This window comes from Lampris incognitus, chromosome 15 (assembly GCF_029633865.1).
Source record: "Lampris incognitus isolate fLamInc1 chromosome 15, fLamInc1.hap2, whole genome shotgun sequence".
Taxonomy (NCBI): domain Eukaryota; kingdom Metazoa; phylum Chordata; class Actinopteri; order Lampriformes; family Lampridae; genus Lampris; species Lampris incognitus.
The window spans coordinates 33,154,547-33,174,777 of NC_079225.1; the positions used below are offsets into that span (position 1 = coordinate 33,154,547).

Genomic DNA, 20,231 nt, shown 5'->3' on the forward strand with positions numbered 1-20,231 from the left:
ATCCCGAGTCTGCTAGGCAGACCACCGGAGCCATGGTCGACTCCCCCTCACCTGATTCGGATGAGCTCACGTTACCGCTTAACACTGCGCACCACTCACACCGCTCTGGCTGTTGCTCTTGCGGCCTCGCGGCCTCCCTGGAGTTGTGTGAGGGAGCAGCAACCAAGCAGGTATTACACCACAGTAAAGTAATCAATGCATAGGCATCAGAGCTATTAAACATGTGTTTGAGCCCAGCTAGGTCTGACCGAACTTGCCCCACCCATTCATAGTAATTGTGTTGTCTGCTCCATTTTACTTCAAGACAGCAGTAACAACTAATTTAGCAGGACACAGTATACAAACAGGAAACTCTCTCCCACTGTAAACATTCATCTGTACATATAAATAAGCAAATGCCATGCATGCACACTGATGCTCATGCATGCCCAAACATTGTCCTAATGAATCCCCTGCAATCAAGAGCATATGTAGGCGCATAAATGTTAATGCATGCAATACACACAGACACACAGTCCTATTATAATTCATGGGCTTATTTGAAAAAATCAGCATAATAGCCTGTCTTTCCAAGCTAGACTCATTTGAGACAGAATCCATATAATCAACGTAAAATCAGAGTGGGCTAGGTTTCCTTTCATTTGATCTACTAAATGAGAAAAATGTAAATGAAAAACATGTAAATGATCAACAAACATAAGCTGGACTTATACATTGATTAAAATTTCACATCACCATCAAGTAATGCATGTCTGCCATATCCAAATGGCTGAACTTCATAGACAACAAAGAAGCTAACGCTGGAACCAATTCAAGGTAGGTGAACGTTGTAGTTACACTGGTTTATAAATAGTTAAAATGGTACACCAGCTATCAAGTGATACTCGTGACAACATACTGTTACAATCCTAACATAGCAGCAAATGTATCATCCCACTTTATGTTAGTCTCTCATTTTGAGAGGTAACTGGTAGAGATGACCTCAAAATAGTAAACACTTTGGAGGTAGAGTGAGAAGAATAAAAGACGACCAAGTCTGTCTGTATATCCAACCACAAACATGAAAACAATCTTCTCCTGCACTGTTTAACGACAGCAGCCGAGGGATGCAAGGAATCCAGTCAAGATATATATATATATAAAAAAAAACCTCCGGTGTGTGAACAGTATAATGATAAAAAAAATTGTCAGAGGACCTTCTGGCGCTGCCATAAAACACCCTTACATCAAGCACAACCTCCCAGAACAGTTTGCACCGGATGGTGTTCACTTCACCATGATAGGAGAAGACATTATCTTAAATGCCCTTCACTTTGGACAGTCGAGATACTGCTGAGAATATGGCTCTCACTCACGTCATCATGGGCTCGACCCTTTTTTTGGCAATTCTCTACCTAAAAAGCTCTTACCCAATTTCCCTTCGGGGCTAAATAAAGTATTTTGATTCTGATGCTGATTCTGGAAAAAGCCCATTGGTTAATAATACATCGTGCGGTTTTACCGAAGATGCCCGTAAAATATATGCATTGCTTTGATGAGCACATTTGATCAAATGATGGTACATGGCTTTTTGTCTGACATGATCCTATATAATGTGAAATCTGTGATATTTATTCCAGAATATGTGGTGTGCCATTGTGACCATTAATTTCAGCTGTCACGAGTTGAACATTTGCATCAGCATGTGCCATATGTCTTTAACAGACCATGATAGAAAATACAGGAAACTGGGTAGTTTTTCACCTATAAGAATATACACAATCAGTATCTAACTGTGATAATAAGACTCGTCTCTGGTAGGGTTTTGAATCCAGCTGAACTCTGAAGACCTCACCTGACCAGGTAATGAGGAAAGGAGATTGCATTGCAGCTTGTCACAAAACAAATGCAATAACTAAAATACTCTGAGGAAGATACATCGTATTACAGAATGGATGTGCCAACAACCATGCTGTACTCAGAAAATACAAGTTATTTTCCTTCACAGAACACTTGCAAAGTACTTTATGTAAATGACCTATTGCACTTAAACGCAACAGCAGTGGGAAATCCTTTTACACATTGCCTAAACGCATGGATAAGAGTTTTGCAGTTTCATATTAGATCTTTGAAAATCGGCCTGATGTAATTAATGTGAACTATCAAATCTTAATTTGCTGTAATTGGATTTGCCCCAATGCATGTAGCTAACATATGGTGCAGAAGGAATAAAAACTGTTTATTTGATATCTGCTGAGGCTGAATTATGTGCTAATGTTGTTTTTGGGATCCCCCCCCCTTTTTTTTCTCCCCAATTGTATCCAGCCAATTACCCCACTCCTCTGAGCTGTCCCAGTCCCTGCAGCCACCCCCTCCACCAATCCGCAGAGAGCTGCAGACTACCACATGCCTCCTCCGATACAGCCGCTTCTTTTCACCTGACAGTGAGGAGTTTCCCCAGGGGGAGGTAGCGCGTAGGAGGATCACGCTATTCCCCCCAGTTCCCCCTCCCTCCCGAACAGGCGCCCTGACTGACCAGAGGAGGCACTAGTGCAGCAACCAGGACACATGCCCACATCTGGCTTCCCACCCGCAGACACGGCCAATTGTGTCTGTAGGGACGCCCGATCAAGCCGGAGGTAACATGGCGATTTGAACCGCCGATCCCCGTGTTAGTAGGCAATGGAATAGACCGCCACGCTACCCGGATGCCCAAATCTGTGCTAATGTTTGATGAAACGGTTTACTTTCAAATGAACCACTACTTAAGGCTATGTATATATACAGCAAGCATGGGAAGGGAGACTTTTCAGAGTTATCTAGTGATGTCAAGATGTCGTTCTACTTCACACTGAGGTTGCATTTGTGAATTTACACATATGAACATTTCACTACTGCAATTTTGAGATGAAATAAACAACACAACACATACAATACAGTGATAAGGTTTGTGCGCTGTGGAAGGAGTTGAGAACATGTTACATTTATTTTGGCTCAAAAATGACCTGGAACCTGATGAGAACTTGCATATCACCATCTCTTGTTGTATATTCAGCTCACGTCCCAGAAGGCCTGCTGATGTGGCAATTCACGTGACAAAATGAGGAAATTACAGGAGCGCAGTTGGAGTTGTTGGCTTTGGGAAAATGTCACTTTTCAAATGTATTAGTTGTATCTATTTAATATACAGTGCTGCTTGAAAGTATGTGAACCCCTTGAGCAGTTTAGATGTTTCTGTTGTTTTACCATGATTTTCTTATTTTATCATCACCAGTTTTTATGTATGAAATGTCAGATATATGTTTATCAATTGCATGTACTCGTTTAGTGGGACTTGTTTAAGTAGCCCAAAAACTACATGAAACATGGAATTAGTGTATGTGCAAAAGTAAGTGAACCCCCAGCTGCATTGGTTAAGTCAAGCAGGTAACAGACTGTGGTGAAACACATTTGGGTGCTTAATTAATCATTTAAGCAGACCAATGAAATGAGACATCCTTGGGAAAGGGTTTGGCCTGCACTAATTAAAAGAGAGAGGAAACCAACCAAACCACTGTGGTCCCATACAAATCAACAATGCCGAGAGCAAAGGAGATATCCGAGGACATGAAGAAGAGGGTAGTGACAGCCCATCAGTCTGGGGAGGGCTATAAGACCATCTCCAAAAGATTCCAGCTCCATCCAGCCACTGTAAGACAAATAATTTACAAATGGAGGGCCTTCAACATGACAGCAACTCTGCCTAGAAGTGGACGCCCATCAAAACTATCACCCAGAAGCACCAGAAAAATAATAAATCAGGTAAAGGCCAACCCACACATCACCTCTAGAGAGTTGCAGACCTCTCTGGTAGCATCTGGGACAAATGTGCATGCGTCTACAATCAGACGAAAATTGAATAGCCATGACATTCATGGGAGGGTTGCTAGAAGGAAGCCTCTGCTCTCAAAAAAGAACAAAGCTGCCTGTTTCAACTTTGCCAGAGAGCACTTGGACAAACCAGAGGCCTTCTGGAAGTCCATTCTCTGGACAGACGAGTCCAAAATAGAATTATTTGGTCACAATCAAAACCAACATGTTTGGAGAAAAGCCAACACTGCATATGAAGAAAAGAACCTCCTCCCAACAGTGAAGCATGGTGGTGGAAATGTGAAGGTCTGGGGCTGCTTTTCTGCTTCTGGACCTGGATGACTCCATATTATCCAAGGAACCATGAATTCTCCGGCATATCAACAAATTCTTAACCAGAATCTCCTGCCATCAGTCAGGGAGTTGAAGCTGGGACAAAAATGGATTATGCAACAAGACAATGACCCAAAGCATTCCAGCAAAACTACAAAGGAATGGCTTCAGAGAAAGAGGATTCGTACTCTGGATTGGCCCAGTCAAAGTCCGGACCTTAATCCAATTGAAATGTTGTGGCGAAACCTGAAGAAGTTGGTACATACCAGATGTCCCTCCAACCTCTCTCAACTGGCTGAGTTCTGCAAGGAGGAGTGGGCAAAAATCCCCATAAGCAGATGCGAGAGACTGGTTAGTGGTTACAGAAGACGTTTGGTTGAAGTAATGGCCTCAAAAGGAGGAGCCACAAGCTACTAATACAAAGGTTCACATACTTTTGCACATGTCAAATTTTCAATTTTTGTGAAATAAACCACCTTTGTTGAATTAAATAATGAAAATATATCTCTTTTTGTGTGTGTGTCCATTATTTGGAAGGTGTGCTTTACAAATTGGGATTTGGATGTATTTATTATAAGCTTATTTTAATGTTTTTTATAAAAACAGTGACCATGTCTGGAGGGTTCACAAACTTTCAAGCAGCACTGTACATGTCAATGCAACTGAGCAACACCAGATTATCATATATGTAGAAAGCATTGTCGATGAAATCATCACCAAAGCCAGTTTGCAACTGTTTATATATATATATATATATATATAGTTTCATCAGCCTGTGTTTCATAGCAACAAATAACAAATGCACTTCCAGACATTGTTCAAATCATTGCTAAGCAACGAAATAACCCTTATTCCAAGACATAAAACTTGAGTCCCTGAAATCTTGAAAAAAGCCCTTTAATGTGCAGCCTCTATTTTTACTGTTGTGACAGATGTGAGCAGACATACACCAATCAGCCAAAACATTAAAACCCTTGACAGGAAAGTGAACAACACTGATTATCTTGTTACAGTGGCACCTGTGAAGGGGTGGTGTATATTAGGCAGCAAGTAAACAGTCAGATCTTGAAGCTGATGTGTTGGAAGCAGGAAAATGGGCAAGTGTAAGGATCTGAGTGACTTTGACAAGGGCCAAATTGTGATGGCTAAACGACTGGGTCAGAGCAGCTCCAAAACGACAGATCTTGTGGGGTGTTCCCGGTATGCAGTGGTCAGTACCTACTAAAATTGGTCCAAGGAAGGACAACTGGTGAACCGGCGACAGGGTCATGTGCGCCCAAGGCTCATTAATGCGTGTAGGGAGCGAAGGCTAACCTGTCTGGTCTGATCCCACAAAAGAGCTACTGTAGCTCAAATTGCTGAAAAAGTTCATGCTGGCTGTGATAGACAGGTGTCAGAACACAGTGCATCACAGCTTGCTAGGTATGGGGCTGCATAGCCACAGACCAGTCAGAGTGTCTATGAAGACCCCTGTCCGCTGCTGGAAGCGCCTACAATGGGCACGTGAGCATCAGAACTGGACCATGGAGCAATGGAAGAAGGTGGCCTGGTCTCATGAATCATATTTTCTTTTACATCATGTGGATGGCCGGGTGCATATGCGTCATTTATCTGGGGAAGAGATGGCACTAGGATGCACTACGGGAAGAAGGCAAGCCGGCAGAGGCAGTGTGATGCTCTGGGCAATCTTCTGCTGGGAAACCTTGGATCCTGGTATTCATGTGGATGTTACTTTGACATGTACCACCTACCCAAACATTGTTCCAGACCAGGTACACCCCTTCATGGCAACGGTATTCCCTGGTGGCAGTGGTCAGTTGGTTTTCTTGGTTTTAGTTAAGTTTAGTTTTATGTGTATAGCTGCACAGGGAAATTCAGCACTGGCAGGGAAAAATATGCTTGACACATTCATACTTGCAAATCATGTAATTTCAGATTATCACTGAACCAGAGCTGTATATCAACCTGTTTTTCCTCTCACAATTTGTCACAGTTTTCCACATCAATGCTAACAAATGTGACCGCTGTCACAGTTAAAAGACTGAGAAAATAGTAGGATTTAACAACTATATAATTTAGCGAGACACCTAAAATGTCATAGCAAATTTTCTTTACCTCAGCTCACCTTTGTGTATCACCAGTTATTAGTTTGTGCTTTCATTCAATTCTCTGAAAAGTTGAAATTCCTGTTAATAAATACAACCAGGGCTGCCCATAAGGGGGGGGCTTTCAGGGTCCAGCAGCTGGGGGGGGGGCACGGAGACCAGCAATAATCATGTTCCTAAATATAAGCAATGATAATGGCAATTCTTGCCATTGTGTGAGAACTGGGTAAACAGATGGACTGTAAAGACATGATAAAGTACTTTGCAATCCAGTAAGACGAGGAAGATGGCTGTATAGGAGGCAAAGGTGAAACCACAAGGTAAGAAATTGCATTTCCTATGAAGAACTGTGTGGCATAAGAGTAGCAGATCTTTGTTGACCTTGGTGTTTAAACGTGTCAAGAGATCTATTATGGTGTGTGTGTGTGTGTGTGTGTGTGTGTGTGTGTGTGCAGACCCCCCCCCCCCGTTACTGAGTAGTTTCTCTCAGTTTACATGTATGTGTTAGGGGCCCAGCCATTTCTGTGAGTGGGCCTGAATACAGCCTCTTGTTGTGCTGTAGTCTAGCTTTTGATTCGTCCATTAATCTATCTACCTACCTCTGAAGACACCTACAACACAACCCCTATTGTGTAAATAACACAACAGTCTCATTTCGGTACACATTTATACCACTTCATGGTGCTTATATCTTATTTGTTGTTGTTTTTTTCTTTCTATCCTTCATTGCTAGTCTATGGTTATTCCTGCGGTGTATGTGTGTGTGTGTGTGTGTGTGTGTGTGTGTGTGTGTGTGTGTGTGTGTGTGTGTGTGTGTGTGTGTGTGTGTGTGTGTGTGTGTGTGTGCGTATTGTGCCCTTCTTTTGCCCAGTCATCAGTGTTAATTAAAATTTTGTTCAGAAAAAGCAATACCACTCATAAACTTAAGTGGTCTCATCCAGTAATGTAAAGTCCCATCTTTATTTGGGAATATTAAAAATTGGACTACGTGGGCTGAATTAAAAATCCTTTCTTCCCAGGGTACTTTCTTATTTACAGGGTCAGAACTGACTTTACTGGACGGTTCAAAAACACGTGCAAGTAACACCTATGTATTTTTTGTGATGAGTGGTTCTCATCTTCACGTGGCGTCCATGGTTCAATGACATTTCTCCTCTTTAAGTCAAATCACTTGACAGCTTCTTTTTTAAGGGTTTGAAACACCGCTTAGAGAAGATATCTATTAAAACCAGTCAAGGGGCGTCTGGACATTCTGATGTCAAAGAGCCACAGGTGTGCTTTTCACATGGTCCAGAGACAAACCCTTAACACGTCGAGGTCAACATTCGTGTCATCACTAAATTTACCAACCTCCCCAAAATAGCCCCGTCTTGTTGTCTGTGTGATTTTTGAATAATTTATTTTGTACCCCTGTTCGGCGGTGACATTTACTCATGTCGTCCCTGGGATAAGCACGAGCACAGACACGAATCCCTCAGCCCACCTTGGAAAGGTCAAGTGATATTGATCCCCCTCGGCAAACGCGGTCTATAGGATCAGATTCAGACCTCCAAAGTTGGGATCACGTCGCGCATACTTTGGTGCAAGTTTGCTCCTTTTCTTTTTTCTTTTTCTTCTTCCCAAATTCCGTCTCGACGCATTTCTCCGACACTCATTAAAAACCCCGAGGTATCGGCCGACCGGCTCCTCGGGTGGGATAGCGTAGGGGAGGCGCAGCCCTGAGGTTAACCTCGGCGGTGCCGTCAGCCGCGCCGTGCGCGCCACGGTGCGTAAAACCTGCGCGCTGCGGCGGGGAGGAGGAGGAGGAGGAGGAGCAGCAGCAGCGGCGCGACTCGCTCGCACATCCACAGGTTGCAGCATGCGCCTGCTCGTGCGTTCGTCACATGCTCTTGCACTTTTCCAAAACCCAGTCGTGTGTTAAAAAAGCAGCTGCGAACATCTGTTCCGTAGATCCAATGGCCGGCATGTTTTGGAGCGAGAGAGCCACCCAACAGTCGGGGGGAGGTCAGCGACGCGGGCGGTCGAGAACGCATGTACACACGCCGATGCCGGGAGCGAGGGAGAACGCACAGTGCTGCGCAGCCTCGGACTTGCGGAGGTAAATTTGCCGTTATCCGTGGTACGCCGCGTTTCCGTTGCCAAAAGTGCAGAAGAAGTCTACGCGCAGTTTTATTTTATTTTATTTTTTTTTAAATTTTGGGTCGCCGTTGCTCCCCGAGAAGCGGAGGATGGTGGACGATGAAGACTGCGCGTTCGCGTTGAGCTCATCATGCCACAGGTCCGCCACTGCACCTGCGCCCCGGTGACAACAGCAACACCATGGCATGCAGACACGGGTGCTGCTGCGGCTCCGGTCCCCTCAACGAGGACAACGCGCGGTTCCTCCTGCTGGCCTTGCTCATCGTCGTCTACCTGCTGTGCGGCGCCGCCGTCTTTTCGGCCCTGGAGCAGCCCAAGGAGAAGGAGGCGAAGGAGCGCTGGGCGCAGCGGTTTGAGCATTTCAGCCAAAAGTACAACCTGAGCAAGACGGAGCTGAGCAACTTCCTGAGGAACTACGAGGAAGCCAACGTGGCGGGGATCCGCGTGGACACCATCAGACCCCGGTGGGACTTCACCGGCGCCTTCTACTTCGTTGGGACCGTCGTCTCCACCATAGGTGGGTGAGAATGCCATGCACCCATCCAAAAAATGTAAAAAAAATCTGTTTAGGACAGATTGGTAGATGTTGTCCTTATTTGTTGCCGCAGCCTGTCAATCAAGATGTCAAACAGCTGCAAGCCTACATGTTCATCTCGTCAGAGAACAAGTTCACACAACCCCGCATGACACTTCATGATACTCAAGAGGTTTTACATTTTAATGGAGGTGGAGGTGTTCCCCCATCTGAATGGAGGCTCTAAGGGGAATGTAATTGTGATAGTGTAAAGTCCTCTGTGACTACACTGTGGTTTTACGTCTACACAAATAAATGTGACTTGACTTCGTCTGAAACTAACGAAGCAAACTAGACTCGTGTTAGAGATACATATCATGGCTGCTGGTGACGTCAGGCCTAACCTCTCGCTTTCTTTGGAAACATTGTTTCCCCCTCAGAAGCAGCACTTAGTTATTACGGAACACGGTTACTTTGTAACTGACCCATGAGAATAAAACAGGACAGTATGTTTTTTTTCTTCTTATTTTTGTTTGCTTTTATCGAGCTAACCGACATGTCAATGTTTCATAACTGTGCAAAATCCAGTCCAATAAGCCTTGTTGTTTTGAGTCGACTAATTGTTCTTTGAGTGCAAAGCCCGCCTCAATTAGGACCCCGAGGACTAATTAGTGTGGGGTCACAATTACATGCTCCCTAAGACGACTGCTTAGCGTTTTGTGTTTAATGGACCCCATGTTGTGGAGTAGGTCTCCTAATGACACCGGATAGGGCATCTTATCATTTGCTCGGCTGTGGGCTCCGAGTCGAGTCCCATGGCTTCGCAGCTGCCAAAATCTGCTCTCTGTCCAAACTGATCCGTGTCATTCAGGTCACTCAATGGACCACATGCTTAGAAATGCAAACAGTATGCTGGCAGAATTTGTTTCTAAATGTCAAAAAAAAATCAATCGTGTGTATGTGTGTGTGTGTGTGTGTGTGTGTATGTGTGTGTGTGTGTGTGTGTGAGAGAGAGAGAGAGAGAGAGAGAGAGAGAGAGAGAGAGAGAGAGAGAGAGAGAGAGAGAGAGCGAGAGAGGGATAGAGAGGTAGAGGTAGACAGAGAGGGAGGTAGAGGGAGGGAGGGGGAGAGAGAGAGAGACAGAGAGAGAGAGCGAGAGAGGGATAGAGAGGTAGAGGTAGACAGAGAGGGAGGGAGGGAGAGAGAGAGAGAGAGAGAGAGAGAGAGAGAGAGAGAGAGAGAGAGAGAGAGAGAGAGAGAGAGAGAGAGAGACACGGTGATTCATCCCTGAGCTTTCACTGTTAAATGAGGGGTGAGAAAGACATTACTTGATCTGGCGCAGCCACTGACAAGAGTCTGTCTACAAGAGACCCATAAAACAACAACCCCACCACTAGCAAACACACACACACACACACACACACACACACACACACACACACACACATACACAATTATATTGTCTTCTGAAACTGAGAGAAAATAGTGAAGTTGAGAAGGGAGCCGTTCCTCACCACTGATTTTGCAGCTGTGTAAATAAACCTGACAACACAAAGCAATTTCTGTAAAGTAGTCAGAGATGACTACAGGGATTTAGGTTGGGATATAGTACATGATGAAAGGACACAACACAAAGAATTCACATTAACGTCATGGTCCACAAGTGTATGAGGCATCACACTTTGCACAATTGGAAGTTTTGACATGGGCCATCCACCTTAAATGGCAGAATACTCAAATCAATAAGGCACCTGAACGAAACTAATCACTACCCACGGATGGATTGTACTGATTTCCAAGGAATGGAAAGAAAGGCATTCTTTGACAAGAGCTGGACTAAAAGAAAGCAAGAATTATGTGTTTGCTGTGCAAATATGTGTGTGTTGTGCAAGTGTGTGTGTGTGTGTGGCTAAGAGACAGTAAGTGACAGAGACAGTCACCAATAGCAACGCTTTTTTTGAGCACCTTATCAGCTCCATTGTGTTTGAATAGACCTTCCACTTAAAGGGCAGGAGGTGGGATGAGATAAGTGTATTTAACCGTCTTTGTCAATGACTAGCAAGGATCCAAGACAGCTTCTTGTAAATAGGGCTGGGCAATAATCCAATATCATCGTTTATCGTCTTTCAGTAGAACTGTGACAGGAGGAAATTTGTTTTTTGTCACGCTGTGACACAATTTTGCTGTGCAAATCTCTTCATGATACCGATAATACATTAAGAAGAATTTCCTACAAAATGAGGTTTGAAACATTTGAAGGAGTACCATTTTAAAACTTGTTTTGGTTGGCGTCCGGGTGGCATGGCGGTCTGTTCCATTCCCTACCAACACGAGGATCGCCGGTTCAAATCCCTGTGTTACCTCCGGCTTGGTCGGGTTTCCCTAGAGACACAATTGGCCGTGTCTGCGGATAAGAAGCCGGATGTGGGTATGTGTCCTGGTCCCTGCACTAGCGCCTCCTCTGGTCAGTCGGGACGCCTGTTCGGGGGGGAGGGGGAACTGGGGAGAACAGCGTGAGCCTCCCACGCGCTACGTCCCCCCTGGCAAAACTCCTCACTGTCAGGTGAAAAGAAGCGGCTTGTGACTCCACATGTATCGGAGGAGGCATGTGGTAGTCTGCAGCCCTCCCCGGATGGGCAGATGGGGTGGAGCAGCGACCGGGACGGCTTGGAAGAGTGGGGTAATTGGCCAAGTACAATTGGGGAGAAAAAAAAACGGGGGGAGGAAATCATATTAAAAAACACTAGCTTTGTTTCAATATTGTACTCTTCTACTTTATACAGCTGTATGCTTAACTAGTGTTCAATGTGAGACACTTGAGGGGAGGCAGGAGATGAGCTGTCTGGCTTTTTGACTCTTTCTGCTCATTTGTTGATATGTGTGTGTGTGTGTGTGTGTGTGTGTGTGTGTGTGTGTGTGTGTGTGTGTGTGTGTGTGTGTGTGTGTGTGTGTGTGTGTGTGTATATATGTGTGTATATATATGTGTGTGTGTGTGTATATATATATATATATATATATATATCAACACGGATACAGGAAAACATGTTTTAATGCATAGCAGTACAGGCCTGTTGGGTGCATCTCGCACTCATCAGCTGCTAATATATACATATACACATATACATACACACACACACATATATATATATATACATACACACACATACATATACATATATATACATACATATACACATATACACACACACACACACACATATATATATATATATCCCCATCTGATTGGTCATATGCTCATATATGCTCATAGTATATATGCTCATGTATATATAATGCTCATATATATATATAAACTTAGCACAAAAAGTAAGGAAATTTGTGTTTGGTAGATTATTTCTTTGTTGTAACAATGCTTCTTGGCAATAAATCTTATATCAGGCACCTGATTGTCAGCACCTGGGGTACCAGAAGCTCAAAAAAAGAGTCAACAGCAAAATAAGCTGTTTGGCATTGGCAGAGAAGATTTGGCAAATTTTTCATGGGCGCAACCCACATACTCAGCTCTGCTGCTCATCCCACAAATGCATGTTCCTTACAAACGCGGCGCCATTTAAAAGGGAAATAAACAGGCTTTCCAACGGTATAAGGTTATTGCCAAGAAGCATTGTTACAACAAAGAAATAATCTACCAAACACAAATTTCCTTACTTTTTGTGCTAAGTATATATATATATGCGCTAATATAAGTGTTGTAACTGTTGTATTTGCTGTCCCTCCAACCGGCCCTATTTCCTCCACCTGCATGGGCTACAACAGAATAGTTTCTTTGCTTCCCTTGTCTTTGTGCATGTGCGTGTCAGTTTAAGCATGTGAGCGCATGTGGGAAAGAGACAGACAGTATGCTTTGCATAATGGTCCTGCTTTCATGTGGAGTGTGTGGCTGGGTGAAAAGAACACGCTTCTATCCCTCTATGCAAGCGCCTGCTGTCTGGAGCCGTTTTGTACATGCTCAAGGCTGCATATGAGATTTAAAAATGTGAAATCAAATCTAAGTAACTAATCTAATAGGTTGATCACAAGTATTACTCCTACCAATATTAAGCTGAATTCGTGTCATCTTCCTAAGGGGTAGAGTACAGCAATAGTATCTATGGAACCGATTATATGTAGATGCATAAAAAAATGACACTCATTTTATTATCTTCCTGTGTATCCTATGTAGGGTTTGGGATGACCACTCCTGCCACCATTGGAGGGAAACTCTTCCTGATGTTTTACGGCCTCATTGGCTGCGCTGCCACTATCCTCTTCTTCAACCTCTTCCTGGAACGTGTCATCACCGTCATCGCCTTTGTGCTCAAGTCCTGCTACGAGCGCCGTCAAAACAAGATTGCGCTCCCGCAAAATGGCCGCCGCAACTCTCAGGGGAGTGGGGGAGGTGCTGGAGGTAAAGGGGGAGAGCTGGCAGGCTGGAAACCCTCGGTCTACTGCGTAATGCTGATCCTGTGTGTGGCGGCCGTCTTGGTGTCCTGCTGTGCCTCAGTCATGTACTCGGCTGCCGAGGGCTGGGGCTACTTGGACTCCCTATACTTCTGCTTTGTGGCCTTCAGCACTATTGGCTTTGGGGACATGGTGAGCAGCCAGCGGGCTGTCTACGAGGGCCAAGCTACAACTGCCTACCGGCTGGGCAACTTCTTCTTCATCCTGACCGGCGTCTGCTGCATCTACTCCCTTTTCAACGTCATCTCCATCGTCATTAAGCAGGTCCTCAACTGGCTGCTGAGGAGGCTGGAGGCCCCATGTCGCTGCTGTTTCCCAGGGAGGGGAGGACACCACCCGCACCGACACCCCCGACGCAATGTGGTGGCACCGGGACACCTGCGTGCCCGCCGAGACCCCTCAATTGAGACGGACGCGGTCAACGAAAGCGAGACTGACACTGGTCGTAGGATGTCTGGAGAGATGATCTCCATGAGGGACTTCCTGGCAGCTAATAAAGTGAGTCTGAGAGGCAAGATTGTGGTAGGGCGCCCACCTTATCTGAGAATCCACCTCTCTTGTGTCTGCTTGTATTATCTTTTTCTGTAGCTGTATCTTACTTTTTCACTTAGTGCACTTTATATGAACTATCAGTGCCAACACTGATTGAATATATCGTAGGTTCAAGGTACCTGTGATAGCCCTCATCTTTCTTTTCATGCACAGACCAACTGTTTACAAGGGATTTTGTCTGCTACATCAAAACTGTCCCACATTTTTTTTTATTAACATAGAGATTCTTTGTTCAGTCAAATCTTTCAGGCTTTCGATTCTAATGTGATCAGTGTTCCCTTAAAAAAATAATGTCTGGTGATGACAATGATTCTTTCCTCCTCAAGCATTGTTTTTATTTTTGCTTCACTTTTTCATGGCTGCATACATGTCATGCTACATACCCGTGAGGTATGGTTTTAGTAGTCTTAAATAGCTACTCAAGCCACTGAGAGGTATTGATTGCCCACATATTTATAGTAAATACAAATTATAATGGGCCCTCTGATGGACTGGCGGCCTGTCTAGGGTGTCTCCCTGCCTGGCGCCCACTGACTGCTGGGATAGGCTCCAGCATCCCCGCGACCCTGACCGCAGGATAAGCGGCTTGGATAATGGATGGAATGGATATTTACATAGGTAACTTGAACCACAACCCTATTTTCCAGTAGAGAGGATCGAGTGTTGTGCTGTTAGAATGCCAGCACAACACTGTGCTCAATCACTCTGGGATTTGTTTCAGATACCTTGATCAGGAAGTTGATCAAGCTATTGATCAATCAATAATTTTAATTAGCAAAATTGTTTTGAAGGATATCTTTGTACACCAGACAGTGAAAATAGAATTACTGAATGTTACATTAAAAAGAATGGGTATGCTATGTGTGGAGCAAGACTGATGTGTGGTTCCTGTAATTAAAGGGAGGGTCCTTTTTGTGCGTGTTGTTTTTTTTTTGTGGACCCCCCCCCTTTTCTCCCCTATTGTACTTGGCCACTTACCCTATTTTCCGATCCATCCTGGCCGGTGCTCCAACCCCTCTGCTGATCGGGGGAGGGCTGCAGACTACCACATGCCTCTTCCGGTACATGTGGAGTCGCCAGCCGCTTCTTTTTCACCTGACAGTGAGGAGTTTCGCCAGGGGGACGTAGCACGTGGGAGGATCACGCTATTCCCCCCAGTTGCCCCTCTGTCCTGAACAGGCGCCCCAACCGACCAGAGGAGGCGCTAGTGCAGCGACCAGAACACATACCCACATCCGGCTTCCCACCCACAGACATGGCCAATTGTGTCTGCAGGGACGCCCGACCAAGCCGGAGGTAACACGGGGATTCGAACCAGCGATCCCCATGTGTGTGTGTGTTTTTGAGGTTATATCATTTGGTGGCTACCCAGTAACGTCGCCTATGTATTCATATCCGAAAATACAAATTTTGGTCAAAGTACATACGTTTTAATATAGCATAAAGCTCTTCTAAAAAAAATTCCCATGTGACCTGACATAGGTTTCTGCACTTAACACTTTTGGGTAACACTTTAGTATGGGGAACATAGTCACCATAATTAGGTGCTTATTAGCATGCAAATTAGCAACATTTTGACTCTTAATTGGTCATTATTACATACTCATTAATGCCTTATTCTGCATGGCCTTATTATACAACCAGTAAGCCATTAACTATGAGTTTTCCCTCTATAACCTCAGAATTATTGCTTATTAGTAGTACCATCTCAATATGCTTTGCTTAGTATGGACTTTATAAGGTGGTAGTACCACAAGAACAGTTATTCTCCCTTACTAACACTTAATGAATATGGTCTGTTCTTACATAACAAAACACAAAACTACAAGCGTTCATAGTGTTAAATTACTCTATATTAAGTTTTTTTACTTAGAATATGTTCCCCATACTAAAGTGTTACCCACTTTTGTCACCCTCCATTCTTACACTCTGTGTGTGTGTGTATGTGTGTGTGTGAGGGAGTGGGGGGGGTGGAGGTGGGGGGGGCACGGCTAAGTAGTCATTTCCATTTGAACAGCCCAGAAAAGAACGCAAATGGTGTTGCCCTTTAATAACTGTACAATGCTTGTCTTTTCTTTTTTTTCCTGAAAGAAAGACAAAGGGCCAGTTTCCCGGACACAGTTTAAGCTTAGTCCTTGACTAAACTGCTTTGGTATAGAGACTTTTAGTATATTCAAAATTCAGTTTAATCCAGGACTAGACTTGATCTCTGTCCAGGAAACCGACCCAAAAAGACACACAGAAGACATCTGGTGACTTTGTATCACATCTGGTACTTCAGGGGGACCTCCTGCCAACTTAGTGTATCAATAATGGCTTTTCAATTATATCATTACTATATGTTGGGCTCCAGATAGGGACCAAAATGAAGGGGACACAGGGACCATGCATTTCTAATGTTGGATTCAAGCTCTTTATTATTAAAAAAAGCAACACTAGACAGCTTGAATTTTCATTACAGAATTTTTATGTAACTGTTTTTGTTTTACTATTATGTAACCGTTTATCAAACAACTGATGCATCGAACCAATTATGGATCCTTGGTTGGCAATTACATCTTGAATATAGAAACGTACCCTCAGTGCATAATAATACATCAAAATTCAATGTAGTCCAAGTAAAATTAACCATTAATATTCTAATGTGGTTGGCAAACACATTATAAACTTTTGAATATGCAACAGTGGATACAAAAAGCACATTACACTGACATGACATTAAGCTGCCAATTTCCATTTGTAGTGGCAGAGCCTCCCAGAAAATTGGTAACAAAGCCTGAATGAAATTGTACCCTTGTTTCAGACATACACAGTAAGCACACAGGTTTGTACCTACAAAAACACTCTTTTTTTTCTTTTTTCTTTTTTAATCAAAGTAGACAGCAGCATTTTGGTGAGTATTCGATTTGGTGGGAGAACTCGGGTATCTGTCACAGCTTGTCTGCGTTGTGTGCATTGACTGTAGGTTGTTGTTTTTGGTACCATTTACACTTTGCCCTGCAAGGGTAAGATAATTATGAAGAACTTATTATGTAATTAGTGGCAAAGTGCAGAGCGAAAGACCCTGCTGCTTTTTGTTGGCACACAGGATCATGTAGTACTACCAAAAACAGACAGCCTACATTTCTTCACCTGCTGATTTCTTTTCCTCCGCTTTCCTACAGGTGAATCTGGCTATAATGCAGAAGCAGCTGTCGGAGATGGCCAATGGGCACCCTCGCCAGTCCAGTTCACGCCAGAATGGTTTCTCTGGAGGGGTAGGCGCTTTAGGCATTATGAACAACCGACTGGCAGAAACCAGTGTGGACAGATAGAGGATGTGAACTAGATCCATTTCAAAGGCTGTAAAAGGCTAAAGGGATGAGACTAGTACGGACAAAAGAATATCAAAAGAGTAACAAGGCTGAGAACCATCATCCTTGGCAAGGAGATCTTGGTGGGATATAAAACTGAATATATGAATATATAACTAAGCTTTTCAAACACTTGATGACAAGCAAGATGATCCAATGGACTAAACTTTAGAATCGAACCCTGGAAGCCAACTTTTCTGAGAAGAATACAGGCACGTGAATGATGCACGCTAGTCCACAGGAGTTCACATCTGGATCAGGCAAAATGTGCTGGAATGTATCCCATCGGGGATGCAGTTTCCATGGTGATAGAAAAGCCTGCCAAAAGACCCTGTATCTAAGCTTGACAGACATGATGCAGCATGTGGTACTTCAGCAACATCTACCCAAGCCTTCCTCTCATCTATTGCACTGTCTCATTTCACTTTGAACTTCTCTGCCTTTATGGTTTTCACTACAAAAGGACATTGATATGGAAAAAGAGCTTTAATAATAAAAGACTGAGATGGTGTTTCTCAGTGTGTGTAACAGTAGTCATTAAATACAACTGATCAGCCTTTGGAAAATGAAACTAGTAATCCTATAGCCCAGACACAAAAGATAAGTAGAAACTCTGGATTTCTGAACGTTCATCTCCAAGGCAATTAATATAGAATTCATAAGCAGACTGTCAAGGATACTCCTTACACTTAACAATAGTACTGGACATGGCTGAATATGTCTCTCTGTGAGTACTGTTCTCTGTAAGACTTCAGAATAAAGAAGCACACCACCATGTAATTTTCCAGATTTTGAATACATCCCTATCTCTTACCCCCCTTTTTTTCTCATTATCACACTAAATAGAAGAGAAAACCCCACAAAGGGCCACATTACAAACCAAACACACCTATCGTCACCTCAACAGATGGTATTCCATTTCCAGAAACCTATTATGCGAGGCTGCTTTTTGCTTTTTAGTCCACTGCACATTATCCAGGTGACACAACGTGACACAGATGCTGCCATCACGAGGCATGTTCAAATCTTGACACTGAAAACGATCTTTCATCGACTGTCTGCAGCTGATATGGCAGTAAGGCCAGTCAAACAAAGCTATGTTGGGGTATATGTGGCTTTTATTTATTTATTTATTTAAATGGAGGTGTGAAGCTTGTGTTTTAGGCTATTCTGGAACCATAGCAACTGCAGAACACCACAAGGACAGAAGAAGGAGAGACAAATCTATGTGAGCAGCACAGGGAAAGAGTTACAGAAAGTCTATTATGATGCATGGTTGCAATGAGACGACATGTCTTTTCACGCTCTATGTCCCCCACTTCTAAGGAGCTTCTAACATTACAAGGTGAGTCTCCTTCAGGCTGCAGCTTTGATGTAACCAGCGAGGGCTGAGCATAAACTTTTACTTAATGTCTGGTTTTCAGAAAGTCCAAGCAGCTAACTGACTTTCTTTTTTTTTGCCCATGTAACCTGTTATCCAAAAATTACAACAAAAATAGACAACAAAGAATGTGCTACCATATTTTTGTATGGGGTATTGGTTTACTATAATGATCTTTCTTCATTGTGGATTACCAAAGCAATTTGCATCACAAGATTAAATAGCAAACAGAGAAGGTAGCCAGGGGCATCCGGGTAGCATGGCAGTCTATTCTGTTGCCTACCAACACGGGGATTACCGATTCGAATCCCCGCGTTACCTCCGGCTTGGTTGGGCGTCCCTACAGACACAATTGGTCATGTCTGCGGGTAGGGAGCCAGACGTGGGTATGTGTCCTGGTTGCTGCACTCGCGCCTCCTCTGGTCGGTCAGGGCACCAGGAGGGAGGGGGAACTGGGGGGAATAGCGTGATCTTCCCACGCGCTATGTCCCCCTGGCGAAACTCCTCACTGTCAGGTGAAAAGAAGCGGCTGGTGACTCCATATGTATCAGAGGAGATATGGTAGTCTGCAGCACTCCCCGGATCAGCAGAGGGGGTTGGAGCAATGACCAGGACAGCTTGGAAGAGTGGGGTAATTGGCCGGGTACAATCGGGGGGGGGGGGAAATACCCCTCACCCCCAAAAAAAGAGAAGATAGCCAGATGTCTCACAAAAGTAGTAATACATACTGAGCAAGTGTGTATGAATCTGTTAATAAAAAAACATGGAATTCATCCATTTCAAACTGTCAACACAAGGCAAGGCGAGTTTATTCGTATAGGACATTCTACTCACCAAAAAAAAATATGGTGTTTTACATATGGCATGAAAAAGAATTGAATAAGGGATACAGAATAACAGAAATTAAAAGATAAAAAACGGAGAAATAAAAAAGAATAGAATAAAAGGGCAAACATGCAAGGTTAAAAATGCAAAGTGAATAAGGGTCAAAGTGCAATTCAATATGCTGAAAACTGAGTTAAACACAACAAAAAATATGTAAGTTCTTAGCCCTTCTATAAAAATGGTCACATTTAGGGCAAGTCTTAGATTTTCCTGGAAGGTTGTCCCAGCTATGTGTAGCATAATAACTAAACACTGCATCACCATGTTTTACTTTAACTCTGGGAATTGTTAGCAGGCCATCCTCAGATGACCTGAGAGGTCGAGAAGATTCATATTGTAAAAGCAAATCAGAAATATATTTTGGTCCTTAACGTTGAGAGGTCTGTAGCTTTCTTCGTCTTTGTAAGGCCTTTGTTGGCAGCAGTATTCTGAATGCGCTGAGGTAGGTTGTCTGAGCTTTTTTTTGAGAAACTTGAGAAGAGACCATTACAATAGTCTAGCTTACAGGTGACAAATTCATGCAAACATTTTGCTGTTCTTGCTATATTTTCAAGATGAGAATATGCTGATTATGTTATTGACCTGATGTGGTATTTAAAATTTAGCTATGAGTCCATAATTACACCGATTTCTAGTTTGGATTTTGCTTTCAAAGAGAGGGAGTCAAGATGAATGCTGAC

General features: G+C 43.6%; 1 protein-coding gene across 1 annotated transcript; it reads left to right on the forward strand.

Annotated features, from left to right (window-relative positions):
- Positions 1 to 8,585: 8,585 nt before the first annotated feature.
- LOC130125504 (potassium channel subfamily K member 13-like) lies at positions 8,586 to 17,246 on the forward strand. The gene is made up of 3 exons (XM_056295084.1): positions 8,586 to 8,922; positions 13,103 to 13,878; positions 17,097 to 17,246. Exons 1-3 carry the CDS (start codon positions 8,586 to 8,588, stop codon positions 17,244 to 17,246), a joined length of 1,263 nt encoding a protein of 420 aa, XP_056151059.1.
- Positions 17,247 to 20,231: the final 2,985 nt, after the last annotated feature.